We start from the raw sequence: 16,844 nt of genomic DNA, 5'->3' as shown, positions 1-16,844 counted from the left end.
GTTACCACTATATCCCAAACTTAGCATAGTGCTTGGCATGTAACAGACACAGGAAATTATTTGTTCGATGAATGAATAAGCAAATAATGATTAGAAACCCAAAAGGGGGGATTGAAGCCCTAGCTGGTTTGGCTCAGTGGCTAGAGCATTGCCGACTGACTAAAGAGTTCCAGGTTCAATTCCAGTCAAGGGCATGCACTTTGGTTACAGGCTGGTCCCCAACCTGAGTTGGGACATGTGCAGAAAGCAATCAAGGTATGTGACATATGTTTCTCTTCTCTGTCTCTACCCCTTCCTTTAATGTTCTCTAAAAATCAATGGGAAAATATCCTCAGGTGAGGATTCTCACACACACACACACACACACACACACACACACACACACACGGAAGGAGAGGGAGGGACACATTGCGGACCAGTAGTTTTATTGCTAGCTTTACCCAGTGGCCAGATAAGTTTCTATTGAACGAGTACAAAAAACATTTTACATAAATGTTAAAGGCACACTTTAAAATTAAATACTATTGCATTTTGAAGTTATTTATTACATGTTCTTATAAGCTAATATCTTTCTAAAGATTGGCCACAAGAAACGAAACGAACAGAAATGAAACAAACAAGAATTCTTATGATCCATCTTAACATCATGAACCCAGCAAAGGCTTTTCCATGGTCAGATGCTAACAACTTGAACAAACACAATTCAGATCTTCAAATTCACTGTATTTGAGACTGACTGTTCTGATAATGAAGGAAGAGAACACTAGCATTCTTATAAGAGGAATAACTCACACATTGTACTAGTAAGTTTTCTCACAATGATCTTACAGTATTTTAAGCAAAAAGGAAATAGAAATCTAGTTAGGGTATATTTATAATTTGGTGCTAGCATGCTTCCAGGTAATTAAGAGAAATGAAGATAATTGTCATAACCTTAATTCTATGGTATGTAGCTGGAGATTGAAGAAGAGCTGATGTCTTCACAGTTTTAGGTGAGCAATTGTTTCATTGAGGGCTTATTTCATTTGATTTAGGTAGGAAGGCTCCTGCTTGTAATATAATAGCATAGAGTTCTTCAGTCATCTCATTTAGTTATTGCAGTTAGAAGAGCCATCTATTGTTCAGATGAAAGAAAGCTGATAATGAAATTCTATTTGTAGTAGAGAAGCACAGTGACAATATAAGCCATTTAAATGAGCCATATTTTGAACATAGTTTGCTCATGAATTGCTATTCACAAAGTTGAACTCTGATATTCATACCTACTAGAGGATGGGTGCATGAAATTCATGCTCACAAGGGGGTTTCTAGCCTGGCCTGCACCTTCTCCAATCTGGGACCCCTTTAGGGATGATTGGGCCTAAACCGTCAGTCACACATCCTTCTCACAATCCAGGACTACTGGCTCCTAACCACTTGCCTGCCTGCCTGCCTGATCACCCCTAACCCCTCTGTCTGCTGACCTGATCGCCTCTACCTTGCCATCCTGCCAGCCTGATTGCCCCTACCTTGCCCCCCCTGCTAACCTGATCACCCCAATCTTGCTCCACTGCCTTCCTGATTATCCCTAACCTCTCTCCCTGCCTGCCAGATCACCCCTAACTGCCTCTGCCTGCCTGATTGTCCCTAACTGCACTTCCCTGCCTGCCTGATCTTGCCCCCAACTGTGCTCCTCAGACAGCCCTATTTTGTCCCCAACTGCCCTTTCCTGTTGACTTGATCTAGCCCCCCAACTGCCCTCCCCTGCCAGCCTGATTGCCTCTAACTGCCTCTGCCTCGGCCTCCACCACCATGGCTTTGTCTGGAAGGAAGTTGGATGTCTGGAAGATGGCCAGTTTCTAATTAGCATATTACCTTTTTATTTGATTAAGATTGTTTTATAAATATATATATATATATATATATATATATATATATATATATATATTTATAAAACAATTTGCCTTTGTTTCACAGATGGGCAAACAGTATAAAATGGAATTAATGATTTCACCGGGATTTTTCTGTGTTTATTTGATATATTTAAAATAAGTTCCTTGGCTAGTTTTTGGTGTATCATTTATAAATTAAAAAAATGAATGAGTGAGCAAATGAATATTTCTAAACATTCATTAATTCATATATACCAGACCATAAAAAAATTAACAAAACAAAAAGACAATCTACATAATGGAAGAAATAGTTATAAATCATATATCAAAAAAGGGTTAATATCCAAAATATTTAAGGAATTCTTACAACTCAATAGAAAAACAAACATCATGATTAAAAAATGAGCAGAGGATCTGAATAGATATTTTTCTAAGGAAGACATACAGTGTTCCAATAGGTTCATGAAAAATGCTCAATATCACTAATCATCGGGTAAATGTATATTAAGAACATAATAAGATTTCATCTCACACAAGTTAGAATCAAAATCATAAAAATGACAAGAGATAACAAGTACTCGAGAGGATGTGGAGAAAAGGAAACACTTGTGCACTGTTGGTGGGAATGTAAATTGGTGCAGGCATTATGGAAAACTATGGAAGTTCCTAAAAAAATTAATAAATTAAACTACCATATGATCCATCAATTTCACTTCTGAGTATATATCTAAAGGAATGAAAAGAGGTCATCAAAGTGATATCTGCACTTTAAAGTTTATGGTTGCATTGTTTATAATAGCCAGGTCATGAAAACAATCTAAGTGTCCCTTAAAAGATAATTGGATAGAGAAGATTTGATTAAGATATATATATATATATATATATATATATATATATATATATATATATATATAAAATCAACCAAAAGAAAGAAGGGAATCCTGCCATTTGCAACTTGGGTGGAAATTGAGGGTATTATACAAAGTAAAATAAGTCAGACAAAGATAGACAAATGCTGTATTATATCTCTTATTTGTGAAAATTTAAAAAAGCCAAACTTGTAGAAGCAGAGTAGGATGGTGTTTGACAGTGGCTAAAGAGAGGGGGGAAATGCGGACATATTGGTCAAAGGGTAAAAACTTTCAATGATAATAAATTTTGGGGATCTGATGTACACCATGGTGATTAGAATTAACAATATTGTGTACCTGAAAGTTGCTAAGAAAACAGATCTTAAGTGTTCTAACCACCAAAAAAAAAAGATAATTATGTGAGGTGATAGAGGTGTTAGTTAATGCTACATGGTAATCATTTGGCAATATAAGTGTATCAAGTCAATATTTTTACACCTTATACTTATATAATTAATATCTAAATTATATTTCAATATAAACTAATAGAACTTTTAAAACATAAAAGTATAATAATTGCAGTTAAAAACAAAATAAATGTTTTAAGAGACTAAAGATAGAATTAATAAATGGAAGGCTATGTGAAGGAATTACCCACAGTGCAACACAGCAGCTGAAAAGATTAAATAAATGCGTAGTAAATCTGCATCTAATTGCAATTTAAGGGGGAGAAAGGATAGAAATATGAGGAAAGAAAAATGAAAAGTGATATGCCTTTACATTATTTTCTAAGTGATTAAAGACATAAATCCTTAGATATAGCCATCACAAAGAGACCTAACCAGGATTAAAAAAATGAACTCCATATCTAATTAGTTTGAAGTGAATCTTTAGAACACTGAAACAATGAATTAATAAGATTGATCAATGGGAAACACATTTAAGCACTTACAGAGAAAAGAGCCAGATCAACTCTTTAAAATACTGGGGAAAAAATAGCTGGCAACCTAGAATTTATGCTAAGCTAAACTATCATGTAAAACCAATAAAATAACCAAATAAAATAAAAGTATCTCCAGACAAATCAGACTCAGAATCCACCTGCAGAGTTTTGTTGAAGTATCTCTTATATTGTTTATGGAGAATAAAACTGATTCTTTTAAGGATTTTTAATGGAATTTTAAATTGATAGAAATACATTAAATTTTTTTAAATGTCTAAGCTCTTTGCACCAAAAATTCTTCAATTTTGTTGTTATGGATTTGTGCAATTATTTATCCACAGGGTAATTTTCAAATTTTAAATACTGAAATCAGAAGTATTTTTTTTTTTTTTTAACCTACAACAGGAAGGGACTTATGAAATTTGCCATGAAATATCAAAATCCTCTGTCACTATCAATGGTATTTTTGTAGGCAGATATGTCTCTAAAAGCAGGGATAGGTATCAAAGTTATATCCTATATCTATCTATACTATACACATTTTGAGCATAATTTTGTTGGAACATATCCATATCCTCCAAAATATTAGTTATCTCTGCCAATGGAACTGTAATTTCAAATTTCTTTTTTTTTTTTTTTGGTGCCTGACAATATTTTAAAATTATTTGTATAATAAACTTTTGCTTTTGTACTTAGAATAAATATTACTAAAATAAATGTTATTTTTCCTACGAATAAATATGTAGCAAGCAATTTGATAGGTAATTTCACAGACGGTATTTTTGTGAATCCTCATAGGAACCCTGGGATATAAGTGTTATTATTTAATAACCTCCCCCCTTTTTTTAATGGATGATAAAATAAACTCTCAAAGAGATTAACTGACTTATTCAGAGTTACATAATAAGTGTCAAAGCTGGGACTGAAACCAACCCAAATATTATTCTTTCAACATTGAAAAAAAATTTGGTGAACAACAAGACCTAAGATCTTTTTTTATTATTTATTTATTTTATTTTTTTACTGAAGGAATGCTCACATAGGTAGTACAGAGGGTGATGTTTTGGGGCTGCTTTTTCAAAATGGCAATAAATATGAACCTGAATATCATAAGCAGTTTCATAGGCAAACTGTTGCCTTGCCTCATTGTAGGTGAGGGCAATTATTATTTGAAAAGACTTGCTGCTAAAGTGAATTGTCAGAATTGACTGGGAATCAATAGGCTGGCATTTCCTCAATAAAGGGTGTACTCCTTTCCACGAGGTGGGAGGGTGAGGGGGGCTGGATTAGGAGACAAAGATATGTACTTGTTCAACTAGAGCCTAGGTGGAGCTGTAGGAAGCCTGAGGTAACCCACACATTCATTTGTTCTTTATTCACCCTTGTATGGACTCAATCATCCCAAACTACAAATAAACAAGAAACTTATTTCAAATAAAGGTCAAACAAAACTGCCAAGTATGATTCAATAAAGGTCAACCAGTCACTAAGTGTGACTAACCAAATGGGTTTATGCTCCAAGGCAGGTGAATGGAAATGCAAGACTCAGAAATTGCAGAGAATACAAAGACTGGACAATTGGGGAAAGCTTGGTAGATACTGGAGGCAGTTGAATCCAGCCTGACTAACACAAACCCTCACTGCATGTGTGTGTTCCTCAGTTAGAGGGACAGGGGAGGGCTGAGAGAAAGGGGCTGAGGACTTTGGGGGCAGAGTCCAATTTGTAAAGAAAGGTTAAAGTGTTACAATTGTTCAGAATAAAGAGATTATACGCATTGGTCCTAATAGGTTTATTCTCTCTGATAAACTTTTATTGGAACAAAGATTGTGACATTAACATAAAGCTTCTTTAATATACTGAGTATCTAGCATGAACTAGTGAGTAACAGGCATATTGAAATACATTTTCTCATGTAAGCCTTACAACAATCCTATAGCATTATCACCTTTTTACAGAACAGGAAATGGCAGTTCAGAGACATTAACTGGGGTGGTCAAATATTCTTATGAATTTAAAGTACATTTATTAGTATGTATTGTAATTACATATACTTTCCTACTATCAGGAAGAACCTTTATTTTTTGACAATCTCCTTAATTCGTTTGTAAATTCATTGATGGTAGAATACATATATTTTTATCCCTCTCTGCCTTACATATTTCAGGAAGTTCAATGACAAATACATAGCTTGTGGTACAAGATTATTGACGAATTAATTGCAGAAAAACATCTCTATTACAAAATTAAGTGAAAATAAGTGGACTTCCATTTGCAGTGGGAGGAAGATGAAGGAGAGGAGTGTAAAGGTTGAAATCACACAGCAACCAGTGGCAAAACCTGGTGTGTCTAGTTAGCTCCAAAGCTCTTATGTTTTCAAAATCTACCTTCTTTTTTTTTATAGGAGTCACAGGGAAGAAATCCCTCGTGGAGTTACTAAATAGCAAACCCTATTATGGAAAGCAGGTTAAAAATTGAGATGCGTTAGCTGTAAGTAAAAGGCAAAATGGCCTCGTTGTTAAGAATGTGGGTCCTCAAGTCAGATTGTGTGGATTCAAATTCTAATTCTAACACTCAGCTAAACTGTTATCTGATTGTATTATTGTTCCCACTATTTTCTCCTTCCTCCCTGTGAGAGGAGTATTTTTTTTTCTTTTCCCACTAACATGACTTAGCTAGTAAAATGTGAACAGGGAGAGATTTTAATGTCGGAACAGAAACATTGAGAGCCATTGATCATTTTCCTCCTGCCATGGGGCCCTCATGTCCCTGATTGAGGCCGCTCTTCTGTTCATGGAACAACATGGACCAGGGCCACAGTCCAGCTATGAAGGACATCTAACATGAGGAAGAAATAAACCTTTGTGGTGGAAAGCCATCAATACTTTTGTTTGTTACATATTTAACTAACTAGTAACCTGAGCAAAGTTACTTAATGTCTGTGGTTTAGTTTTCTTTTCCTTTTATTTTTTATTTTTTATAATATCAAGTAGTTGTGGTGATTAAACAAGTTAATGTAGATAAGGTATTTAAACCAGCGCTGTGTTGGTAAGGGCTTCTCTGAAGAAAAAAAAATTGATCTGTCATGTTCACCAATTTATGGTGTGTAAGTACTTATTTTATGGCTGATAGGAAGCTGCCAGCAGGATGTCACCGAATGAAGAGTTTGAAAGAGGTACAAACAACCCCTATCAAAAGTGGGATCTGATTCCAGCAAACATTGAATTATAACAGTTTACGTAGCAATTACTATAGTAGAGCATGTCAAATGGTAAACACCACAGAATAGTTTGTTTTCTGAAGACAGGTGACTCAATAAAATGGCTTCTCAGATTCTTAAGATGTTATATTTGAAAGCCCACTCAGAGAACTTCAGCACTGGAACGAACTTAGAGATGCTTTAGTATACCCATTTCATATTGATAGACAGGGGGACTAAGGGTCAGAGAGGCAGAGTAGATGGCTGAAAGTCACATAATCAGTAGGAAAAAGCACCATGGCTCCTACTGTCCAATACGCACTTTTCCCTTCCAACACAGAACACCTCTTTTTAAAAATTGCTATGGAAGGGATCGACAAAGAAAGGAAAAGGTGAATAAATAACTAATGTTTCTTCACTCTTACAATTTCTGGTTAGTAATAATAATAATAATAACAACAACAATAAGAATAAAGGCTTAAACTTAAGCACTGGTCATTTTTATTGGTAATCCTGTGGGGTTATTTTTTTGTATGTGATTTTCAGTTCACTTTGAAGAAAGTTGTCATTAGGAAACATGTTTAGTAGTATGTAGTTGTCATATATCATTTTTCAAAAGTGATGATTATTAGGAAGAACTGTAAATTTTAACAAACACTGAAATGTCTAATTAAGGGTGCTTATTTTGACTATTATAATCAGTGCATCCTCTCCTGATATTTCTAGTGTAACATCTCCTTCCCAAAATATTGTAGTATACCCCCATGCAGTATATTCCCAAATTAGTGCTTTCCGGACCAATAATGCAATGTGTTCATATCTTAAGTTAACAGAGTTCATTTTTTTTTTAACCATAGTGGTTACTGGATGTAACTATGGAATGCATTGTCATGGAAACCACATTCCCCTTTCCATCTCCCTCCCCTTCAGTTCACCCCAGAGCTATTACTGAGAGACAAAAATGAAAAGAAAACATTTTTTCAGATGCATACAAACAGATAACAAATACACACATGCACACACGTACACACATCCCTGTGTGTGTGCTTATGTGCATATGTGTGTGTATGTGTGGAGAAAGAGATAAATGAACTCTTATTAAAATTAAACAATAAAAGGTCGCTGAGATTAAATATACATTTTTTGTTACATATATATATATTTTTTTTCTTTCATGTGTCTGTCTCAATCTAAACTAGCACAAACTTTAAAATGGGAAATAACTTGAACATAGCAGCCTTTAGTGCTGCCCTAGAATAGGAGGACAGCCTTAGCCTGGGTAATTCATTAGGGAGAGGCTGTGTTAGATATTATTGGAACATCACAATATAGAGCATACAATACTTTTAGGGTGTTCGAAATCCAAATTATAGGCTAATGAATAAGGGAAATATTGTACAACTTTTTTAGAATCCATTCTCTTTTGGAAAAAACAGCCATAATTATAGATGCTCTGTAGGTGGAAATGCTCACACAATCACACATTTTATGGTAACATAAAGGGATAAAATGCTAAGGGATATACTTAATCCGTGAATGTGACTAAGATTCCACAGAAGGCATCAGACCAGAGTTCTCCTTCGGTGTGATCTGCTATGTTTAAGCCCACACATATTAGACCTCCCAGTCCCAGCAGTCCCTAGATAGGAACTTGACTGAAGCAATCTTGATTCCTAATAGGGAAACCAACTGGGTGAGGACCCTGGCACTTAGTGTAAGGGTCCCAAAGCCTGAGGCATAGCTTCAGTTAGAACCATATTTGCCTCAACTCCCTTTAAGAGGTCTTGATTTTGTAGGCAGGACCCATATTCCTCTCACGGGAGGGAGGGGGACACTGAGGAAAAATGTAGATTCTTTGATATTCTCCTAATCTAAGGAATGGGAATTAGGTTTGGGCCTGAGATCCATTTTTATTTAAACACCTCCAGGGAATTCTGATATAATCAGGCCAGTTTCCATTGACTTGTGGTATTTTGGATGTGGGCAAGTGAAAAAACGTTTATAGGACAATACGTTTGACTGGACAATTTATAAGTTGTTTTGTTCTTTTGTTCCTACTGGAACTTTGTAAGGCTGCATAGTATAGTATTATTGTACTATATAAGTACTCTTATAACTTTAGAGTACAGTGGTCTGGCATTCTGGTTCTACCAGAGTCTGCTATGGATGTTTAGTACTATGATGTTGCTATAGTTCAAGATCTGAGTTCAATGCCCAGTTAGAAACAGACCTTGGACACTATCACATTCATGCGAATTCGAGAAGCCTGGCCCTTCTCAAATAAATCTGGAGACTTTGGAACTAGCTTCTGGAGAAGTGCACCCCATCCCCTGTGAAGTTGCTTTTTAGACTCTCTCCCACCACTGTCTTTGAACCTTGCCTTCATGGCTTATTGATTGTGTGACTTGGGCAAATGATAGAACCTTTAGAACCCCAGTTTCCTCCCCTAAGAAATCATGTCCAATAACTTGTACCTCTCAGGCAAAGACATGAAAGAAGCCATGTAAACCAACAGCAGCTGCCACGTACCGAGGGGCTCACCACAGAAATGTGTTGTTTATCATCTCCAGTCTTTATGACAGCTCTGCAGGGGAGGGGTTAATAGCCCCACTTACAGAGAGGCAAACTGAGGCTCCTGCACTGTAACTTACACAAAGCCACCCACTCTTACCCCCAGAACCAGAGTCTAATTCTGAACCTTGATGTCTTGCTCTCTTTCCACCAACAGTCTGTGGGACGTAGTGCCAGGCACTTAGGTAGCATTCAGAGGGTGCTGGTTTTATCCTCTTTCTTGTCTGTACCCTTCCTATCACTTTTTTCTTTTATCTCCAATAAGCATTTTTGCAGCTGGGCCAGCCACATGCTAATATATATATATATATATATATTTTTTGGTCTTTTGCAATTTTGACAGCCTCACTTTAAAAAGAAGGAAGGAAAAAAAAAAAGGAAAGGAAAGGAAAAAGCCAATAAAGCATCCACCAGTCTTGATATTCATACTTCCGGAACTACAGAAATACTTCTGGGCCTTCTTGGAGCTTCGGAGACATCAATGTGGGGAGGGGGCGGACTCTTCCTTTTGAGTTTGAAAAAAAATGTTCTGTGAGATAGAGCCTTGGTTCTAAGGCTGAATCTACCCTCCAGGGAGGGAGTAAGCTCTCTGCCCCCCTAAGTCCAAGGCCTGGGGCTTCTGGGAAACCTTTTCCAGCTCACTTCTACCTTAGGTCCCTTTGCAAGCCATCAACCCAGGCACGCCTTTGCCAGAGGGCCTGGGGGTGGCACGCAGCAGGTTTAGGCAGGCCTCCTCCTTCTCAGCAACTGGCTTCAGAGGTCGCCTACACTAGGCAGCAGCAGCAAAGGGGGCTGAATGTAGTCTCTGGGGCACATTGGAGGCGCTGACAGCCCCAACGCACCCGGGTGGGCTGTGCTGAGCTGGGCTGGCCAGCGCCACGCTCTGGCTCCCTCCCTCTCCGGGCCCCTCCCTCCCACCCCACTTGCCCGGCCAGCGCTCCCCATGGTGACTCGGGATTGCTGCAAGCCACTGGCTTTTTACCAAATCGGGAGCTGCAGTATTTTTTTTTTTCTCCCCCTTTCCTTCAGAGAATAATTTCGGCCCCCTTCAGCTCTCATGACAATCTTGTGTGACTGGGGCGAGTAGGCGGGCACAATCCTTTTACATGCTAATGCTGCCCCACCTCCTCTGAACCCTCCGCTCAGCCTGGCTTCCTTTTATTTTATTTTATTTTTTACTTATTTATTTAATTATCTAAAATTTTACCTCCCTCTATCCCCCGCCCCCCCCCCCCCCCCCAATTCACCATCCTGTTAGGGGGGAAACCCGTCTTGGTTTATCCCTTCCCCCCACCACGCATCCTTCCCCAGGGAAGAAAGACCCTGAGCTGCTAAGTACTTGCCCTCCGCGTGGTGGCTTCTCCCCCGGGCGGGCGGGCGGGCGGGCGCTGGGATGGCTGAGCCGGGCGCCGGGGGCAGCGATCCGAGCAGCCGCTGCTGCTGCTCGGTCTAGGCTGTCGCTCCTCCACATGCCCAGGGAGCACCGTGTTCGCGTCCCCCCCAGCGAGCTGCCACGGCTGCAGCCCGAAAGGAATGTCCCCTGTGGTTCAGGACCCTGACTGTTTCACACCAATGATTTGCCACTGCAAAGTTGCTTGCACCAACAACACTTTGTCGTTGATGTTTGGATGCAAGGTAGGACGAGGTTCATGTCTTTTTTTTTTTTTTTTAAATGCATGCTGCCTCCCTCCCCTGGGGGTGCGAACAATTCTTCCTCCGTTGTGTGTTTCCTTGTCTGCCGGTCAGGAGAGTGTCAGGAGCGAACTGAGACTTGCTGTGCGCGCTGGGGTCTGGGGGCCTGGAGAGTACCAGGGGTTTTTCTGGTCCGAGGTTGGGCTGTTCACTCGGACGTGACAGGACCCTGGTGTGGGATGGACAGAGGCTCCAGGAGCTGATATGCTCCGGAGAGGGGGCGCCTTTGGTTGCTCTCCTGCTGGTTGGGATCGCGTTTCATGTTTCATGTTTAGTGAGCAACTGAGCTCCGGGCCGCTCTTGTGGGAGCTCCTGAACTCATCCCAGGTTACCCGCGGGCAGCCAGGGTTCGCTCAGGTGGTACACGTACCAGAGATGAAACGGAACGTACCAGTTTGCAATGCGGCACTTGGATAGCTGATGAGCTTATTTTTATCCTAGATAGAAAAAAAAAATAGAGCTAAGCTCCTCTTGCCCCCAATTGTGTATTTTTTCTCTCTCTCCGAGCTTATACAATCTACTTGAAATCAAGGAAATTGTAACAAGAGGTGGCGCAGTTCCTGAAGTTTCTAGTGAATAACTGTCCCACCCCAGGTTTTTGTAACAGTGATTGGTGTTCCCGAGGGAATGAGGTCTGAAGGTTTTTTGAAGCGGGTTACCTACCATTCACTGCTCCTTGTCTGAAACTTTTGCAGTGAGCTCAATAATGCATCTCCTGAGAAAAGGGCATTGAACTTGGTATTGGGGCAGTGTTAGCCCCAAATTGGTATGGACTCACGTCCCCTCACTCCTAGGCACACACCTTCATTTCTTTTCAGTATGAAAAGCTGGTGTAATTGTCTGGCCTGTTTGGGTAAAGCATGTTGGCTTCTCTAGTGACTCTCTAAGGAGAGAGAGCATTATCTGAAATAACGGAAAATTCACATTCCTAAGTGAATAATCACAGGATTCCCTACTGCTCTGAAGCACAGCAGCAGCAACTGGCTTGGACAGCTGGCGAGCATGTTGGGCAGTCAAGTTAATGCAACATACACGTTCAACTTCACGGAGAGTGCTCTTAGGGGGTGTAGGTGTCGTGAGAAAATTTCGAGTGAGGATTGTGAGCCTAACACTGACTAAGCCTATAGAATCTGCTCTCTTTTCTGAGCCTCAGGATTTTCTGTAAATTGACGTGTATAAATGAGATGATTCTCCTGAGCTCTAACATCCTGCAATGATATCTTTCATAAAGTCTTTTAATGGTACAGTTACTGTCAGAGATTTATGGTGTTTTTACTCAATAAGATAGCCGCACCTTAGAGTCAGTTAAATATATATATTGATTATGCTGAAGAGTAGCCATACTCCTTTGGAAATCCCTGAAAAGGTCTTAGAGCTGTTGAAGGTTTGTGTGCTCACTGCTGTCAGGAAGATGTATGTGAATGAACACCACCAAAAACTAACTTGTTAGCTCCTCTGCACACAACTTGCCACCCTCCCCCGACAAAGCTGGCCACTCACTCTCTTAATTGGATTTACAGCAGCATCTTAGCAATGGCTACTATTTAACATTTATTCCTGTAAACTTGCAAGAAGTGCTTTGCAGTGCTAAATGATTATTAATAAAGGTGGGTTGTTTGTCAAGGGAAATTAAACACGAGCTAGTAATCAAATAAGTTGTTGTTATGGAGAATGTTGTTGAACATGAACTCAGTCTTTAAAGCTCATTTTCAAAGAGGTTTTTTTTTAGACTGTTGTTAAGTTTCCCCCTGCTTTTCAGATAATTGAAGGAAATTGGCATAATTATAAGCTCACTTGCTTTTTAAGGCCGGGGAATTACTTTAGTTTAACTTTCTTTACATTCTCTTCCTTTTGGTATTCTGGTTTAACAACATCAGTTTGTGAGATGAAACACTCAAATCATGGGTGTTGATAGATATTATTCTTTGGAAAATAAATTAGGACTCTATGAAAATAGTAATACTTGTAGAGGGCCTTTGCCATTTCACTTTGCCAAGCATTTGAATAAGATACTTCCTATATAATGGAATTGGTAATTATATCATAGCTATATTTAATGGTTGGTTTATTGTAGACTGGTTGTTATAAGCCTTCCACCTTAGAAACTTAGATATGGAGAGAATACTAGAGCCTTCTCTCTTGTGGAATTCTTCAAGACTATCTGACATATGACAACAGAACATAAATTGTATGTCATATAGGCCTGGATTTCAAAACAAGATGTATTAGTATATATATATATACACACACACATATATATATGATTTCTCTAAAGTTGCAGCTTCCTCAGGTAGAATAGCTATAATAATAACTACTGCATTGTGTATGTCATTGCAAGACATGCAATTTTAAAAGTATGTATGCGTTTATCAAATGATACTTTTGTATTGCTTCAGTTATTTTCATAGTTCCATTAGGAGGGCTCCTCACTTCTAGGAGGGACCTCTTTGATTGTTGGGATAGTTCTTTGATAACTTTTTAATCTTTGCAATGAGATTGATCATTATTTTTTAGGTTATTTTTCTCTATGTTGTGTGCTTATTGAAAATGTAGGAAACATTTGATAAAACATTCCCAAAACAAAATGGATTTTTGAAAATTAATGGTAACCTGATACTATTGTTTCATTAATCAGCAAATAGCCATCCATTGAGCAATAAATACTAGATACTGGATATGTGACAATAAGCAGCTCTTATCCTTCATGGTCTCAAGGTCAAAAGAGGTGGTAGGTGACTCTATTAATTATAATATTGATTTAAGAAAAAAATATAAAATAGGGATCTTAGTTGAATCTTTGAGCAATGAAAGTGTAATTTAAATAATTATAGCTGTCAGTATGGAGCCTCCAAAAAAGTACGCTTTCCAATAGTATCTAGTAAGTTTGAAACTAAAATTATTAGGACAGATATTTGTCTATCCTGAAATATATTTAGCATGACAAAGTCTAAAGCCATGTTCATGTGTAGACCAGACTTTCTCAATTTCAAAAACACTTAAACTGTTTGTTATTATTCCAAAACCTAGTAATGGCTTGCAGGGGGTTGAGTAACTTGAGCTTTCAAGGAAGAAACCCAAAATAATTTTATTTTGTCACTTAGCAAGTTCCAGTGTCCCCCTTCAGCTCCTACCCTTGTTGTCATTCAGTTTAGTTAACTGATGATGACTTATGACTATAAATGTCAAGTGTCTTTCCATGCTATGCTCTATCCCAGGCACTGTGATGGACATTAGAGATACAAATGTAACTATGACACCATTCCTTTCCTTCAAAAATTATAAGTCTATTGAGGGAGGTAATTCCACTTCATTCCTCTCCTTGATCTTAAAGTCTCATAGGAGACAAAGATTTTGTTGTTTGGAAAAAAATAAGCTCTCAATTATATCAGTCCTCTTTTTGCCCCAGACCATATATCATTACAATAGAATACTGCTTTGGTAATGGACTTTCCATGGAGAAGGGGGATTTCTGAAAGGCTTTCTCATCTTGGTTGTGTTTGTGTCATTATTGAAAAATAAATAGATATTTGCTTTATTTTTGCTTCACTGTTTTCTCTACCTGCAAAATCTCAATTTCTGAATGTAACCCCATGGCCAAGCCTATGTATTGTTTCTCTTTCTTTATCTTGCCTATAGTTGCATTATCAAGGTCAGCAGCCCCTGTGTCCTCTTCCCTTCACTTTCCTCTTGCCAGCCACCATTTCTGAGGCAAAACAAACAAATAAACAAATAAATACCTCATGGAATATTTGTTATTTCTCCTAATATTCTAAACGTTTATTTTTAAAATGTAACTTTTCCTCAATTATTCTCTTGCTCTTTTTTCTAACTCAAAAGAATATGTTTTTGAAATATTGTTTATACTTTCAGGAACTTCTCCCACATCCCTCAATAGCCATTTGTTAATATAACATCTTATTGGAATCAAACAATCAAGGTCCCAGGCCACATTGGATGCTTTTAATATCATGTTTGTGGATTAGGGTAGGAAAAAAGTTGTTGAAAATGTTGTAGAGTCCTGGAACCATGCCCCCCCCCCCCCCCAAAGGGAATGTTTGATGAATTGCATAAACTGCCTCACACTCAAAGACAAGAATCGTCAGATAGAAAGCAACTTCCCTGTTGTCTTTATGGTGACTTTCCCTAAAGAAAGAAGAGTGAGCATAAGAAAGCAATGAACATGGGAGAAAACAGAAAAAAAGGAGGATGAGTTGTAAAGGTGAAAGGAAAGGGAAACCATAATTTAGCTCTTGATTAAATATCTATAAAAGCTAGAAACTATTCTAGGTGCTTTACAAGTGTCTTTCAACCTCCATAGTTATCAGGCAAACAAAGAAAGGAGGGTGCAAAAGGGAAGGAAGGATGATAGAAAGATGATAGGATATCAGAAAAGAGGAGGAAGAGCAAAAGGAATGGGCTGTGGAATACCAACTTCCAGAGGTGCTGTTATAATCCCCCAGCAACAAAGTGCTGGTCAGAACCTCTCTGGTGGACAGCTCCCTGAAACCCTCTGGCTCCTTTTCTTGCCTAGAAAGTCTCCCTGGTGAAGTGGTTTTGTTTGCTTATGTGTTTATTTATACATAACCAACTTTGTTATAAAGGAATGTTGGTCACAGAGGATTCATTAAGCGATGTATCACTATGTATGTTTTTGTCATTAGTAGGACAGCTGTTCTCTAAGGGAATATTTTGAATATTGCCAATGTTTGACTATTTTGCTGTGTTCTTTGTTTTTATCTAAAGTAACTCATGTTCATTGAAATAAAATTTTAAAATATAAATCAGAAATAGAACAAATTTCAGAAAATATTATAGTCCTAAAAGACTTGAGATTAAAACGGTTAACATTTTAGTATATATTACTCTGGTACTATTTTGTTATTGATGATGTTCATATAATGTATTTTTAATGTAGTTGCAGTCACATTAAGATTACTTTAAATGTTTTAGGATTATATTAAAATATATATATATACATTTTTATTGATTTCAGAGAGGAAGGAAAAGGGAGAGAAAGAGGAAGAGGGATAGGGTAAGGGAAAGTAAGAGAGAGAGAGAGAGAGAGAGAGAGAGAGAGAGAGAGAGAGAGAGAGAGAGAGAGAAACATCAATTATGAAAGAGTCATTGATTGAGATGCCTCCTGCTTGTGCATTGATCACGAATCAAACTGTGACCTCCTAGTTCGTAGGTCAACGCTAAATCACTTAGCCTTACCATTTTCAGGCTTGTGTATATATTTTAATAGCTGTGTAACAGATAAACTTTCTTACTTATGGATATATGTTTTTTAATCCAAATTTTGTACTATTAAAAGTCAAACAAAAAATATAACTTGGGAAATAGGTATTTTTGGGTTTGGCATTATTTCCTTTAGATGGTCTAGAACAAGTAGAATTACTAAGGTATGTCTTTTAAATGTTTTAAGACTCTTGATTATGGGTATGGCTACATTTATTTTAATGATGCCAGTATAGATTTGCACCATCACAAGTTACTTCAGATATACTAATATTCCACAGTTTTAAGTAGCTTTCCTCTATTTTATGGATTTATGAATAACAGGTAATTCATTGTTTTCCTGTGATAAGGTTAAAACTCTGTTAGACTTTAAGTTAATATCAATTTCATGACTATATTGAAGTGTATGTAAGTTTAAAAATACCTCGTTTATGAATAACAGGTAATTCATTGTTTTCTTGTGAAAAGGTTAAAACTCTGT

General features: G+C 37.8%; 1 protein-coding gene across 7 annotated transcripts in view; it reads left to right on the top strand.

Moving 5' to 3' along the window:
• The window catches only part of DLG2 (discs large MAGUK scaffold protein 2), a 1,831,272-nt gene that overhangs the window by 724,020 nt on the left and 1,090,408 nt on the right, over positions 1-16,844 (top strand). Inside the window, exon 1 of one of the 7 annotated variants that reach the window (XM_036427324.2) lies at positions 10,823-11,068. The exons of the other annotated variants lie outside the window; for them this stretch is intronic. Within the exon in view, the coding sequence (XP_036283217.1) occupies positions 10,967-11,068 (102 nt within the window). The 5' untranslated portion in view covers positions 10,823-10,966. Of the gene's footprint in view, positions 1-10,822; positions 11,069-16,844 lie in introns of those variants that run through there. 7 annotated transcript variants of the gene reach the window in all.

Source organism: Pipistrellus kuhlii, unplaced genomic scaffold (genome assembly GCF_014108245.1).
Source record: "Pipistrellus kuhlii isolate mPipKuh1 unplaced genomic scaffold, mPipKuh1.p scaffold_m20_p_9, whole genome shotgun sequence".
Classification (NCBI taxonomy): Eukaryota; Metazoa; Chordata; class Mammalia; order Chiroptera; family Vespertilionidae; genus Pipistrellus; species Pipistrellus kuhlii.
The sequence above is the reverse complement of the archived record's forward strand: the minus strand, read 5'-3'. Positions and strand labels throughout refer to the sequence as shown.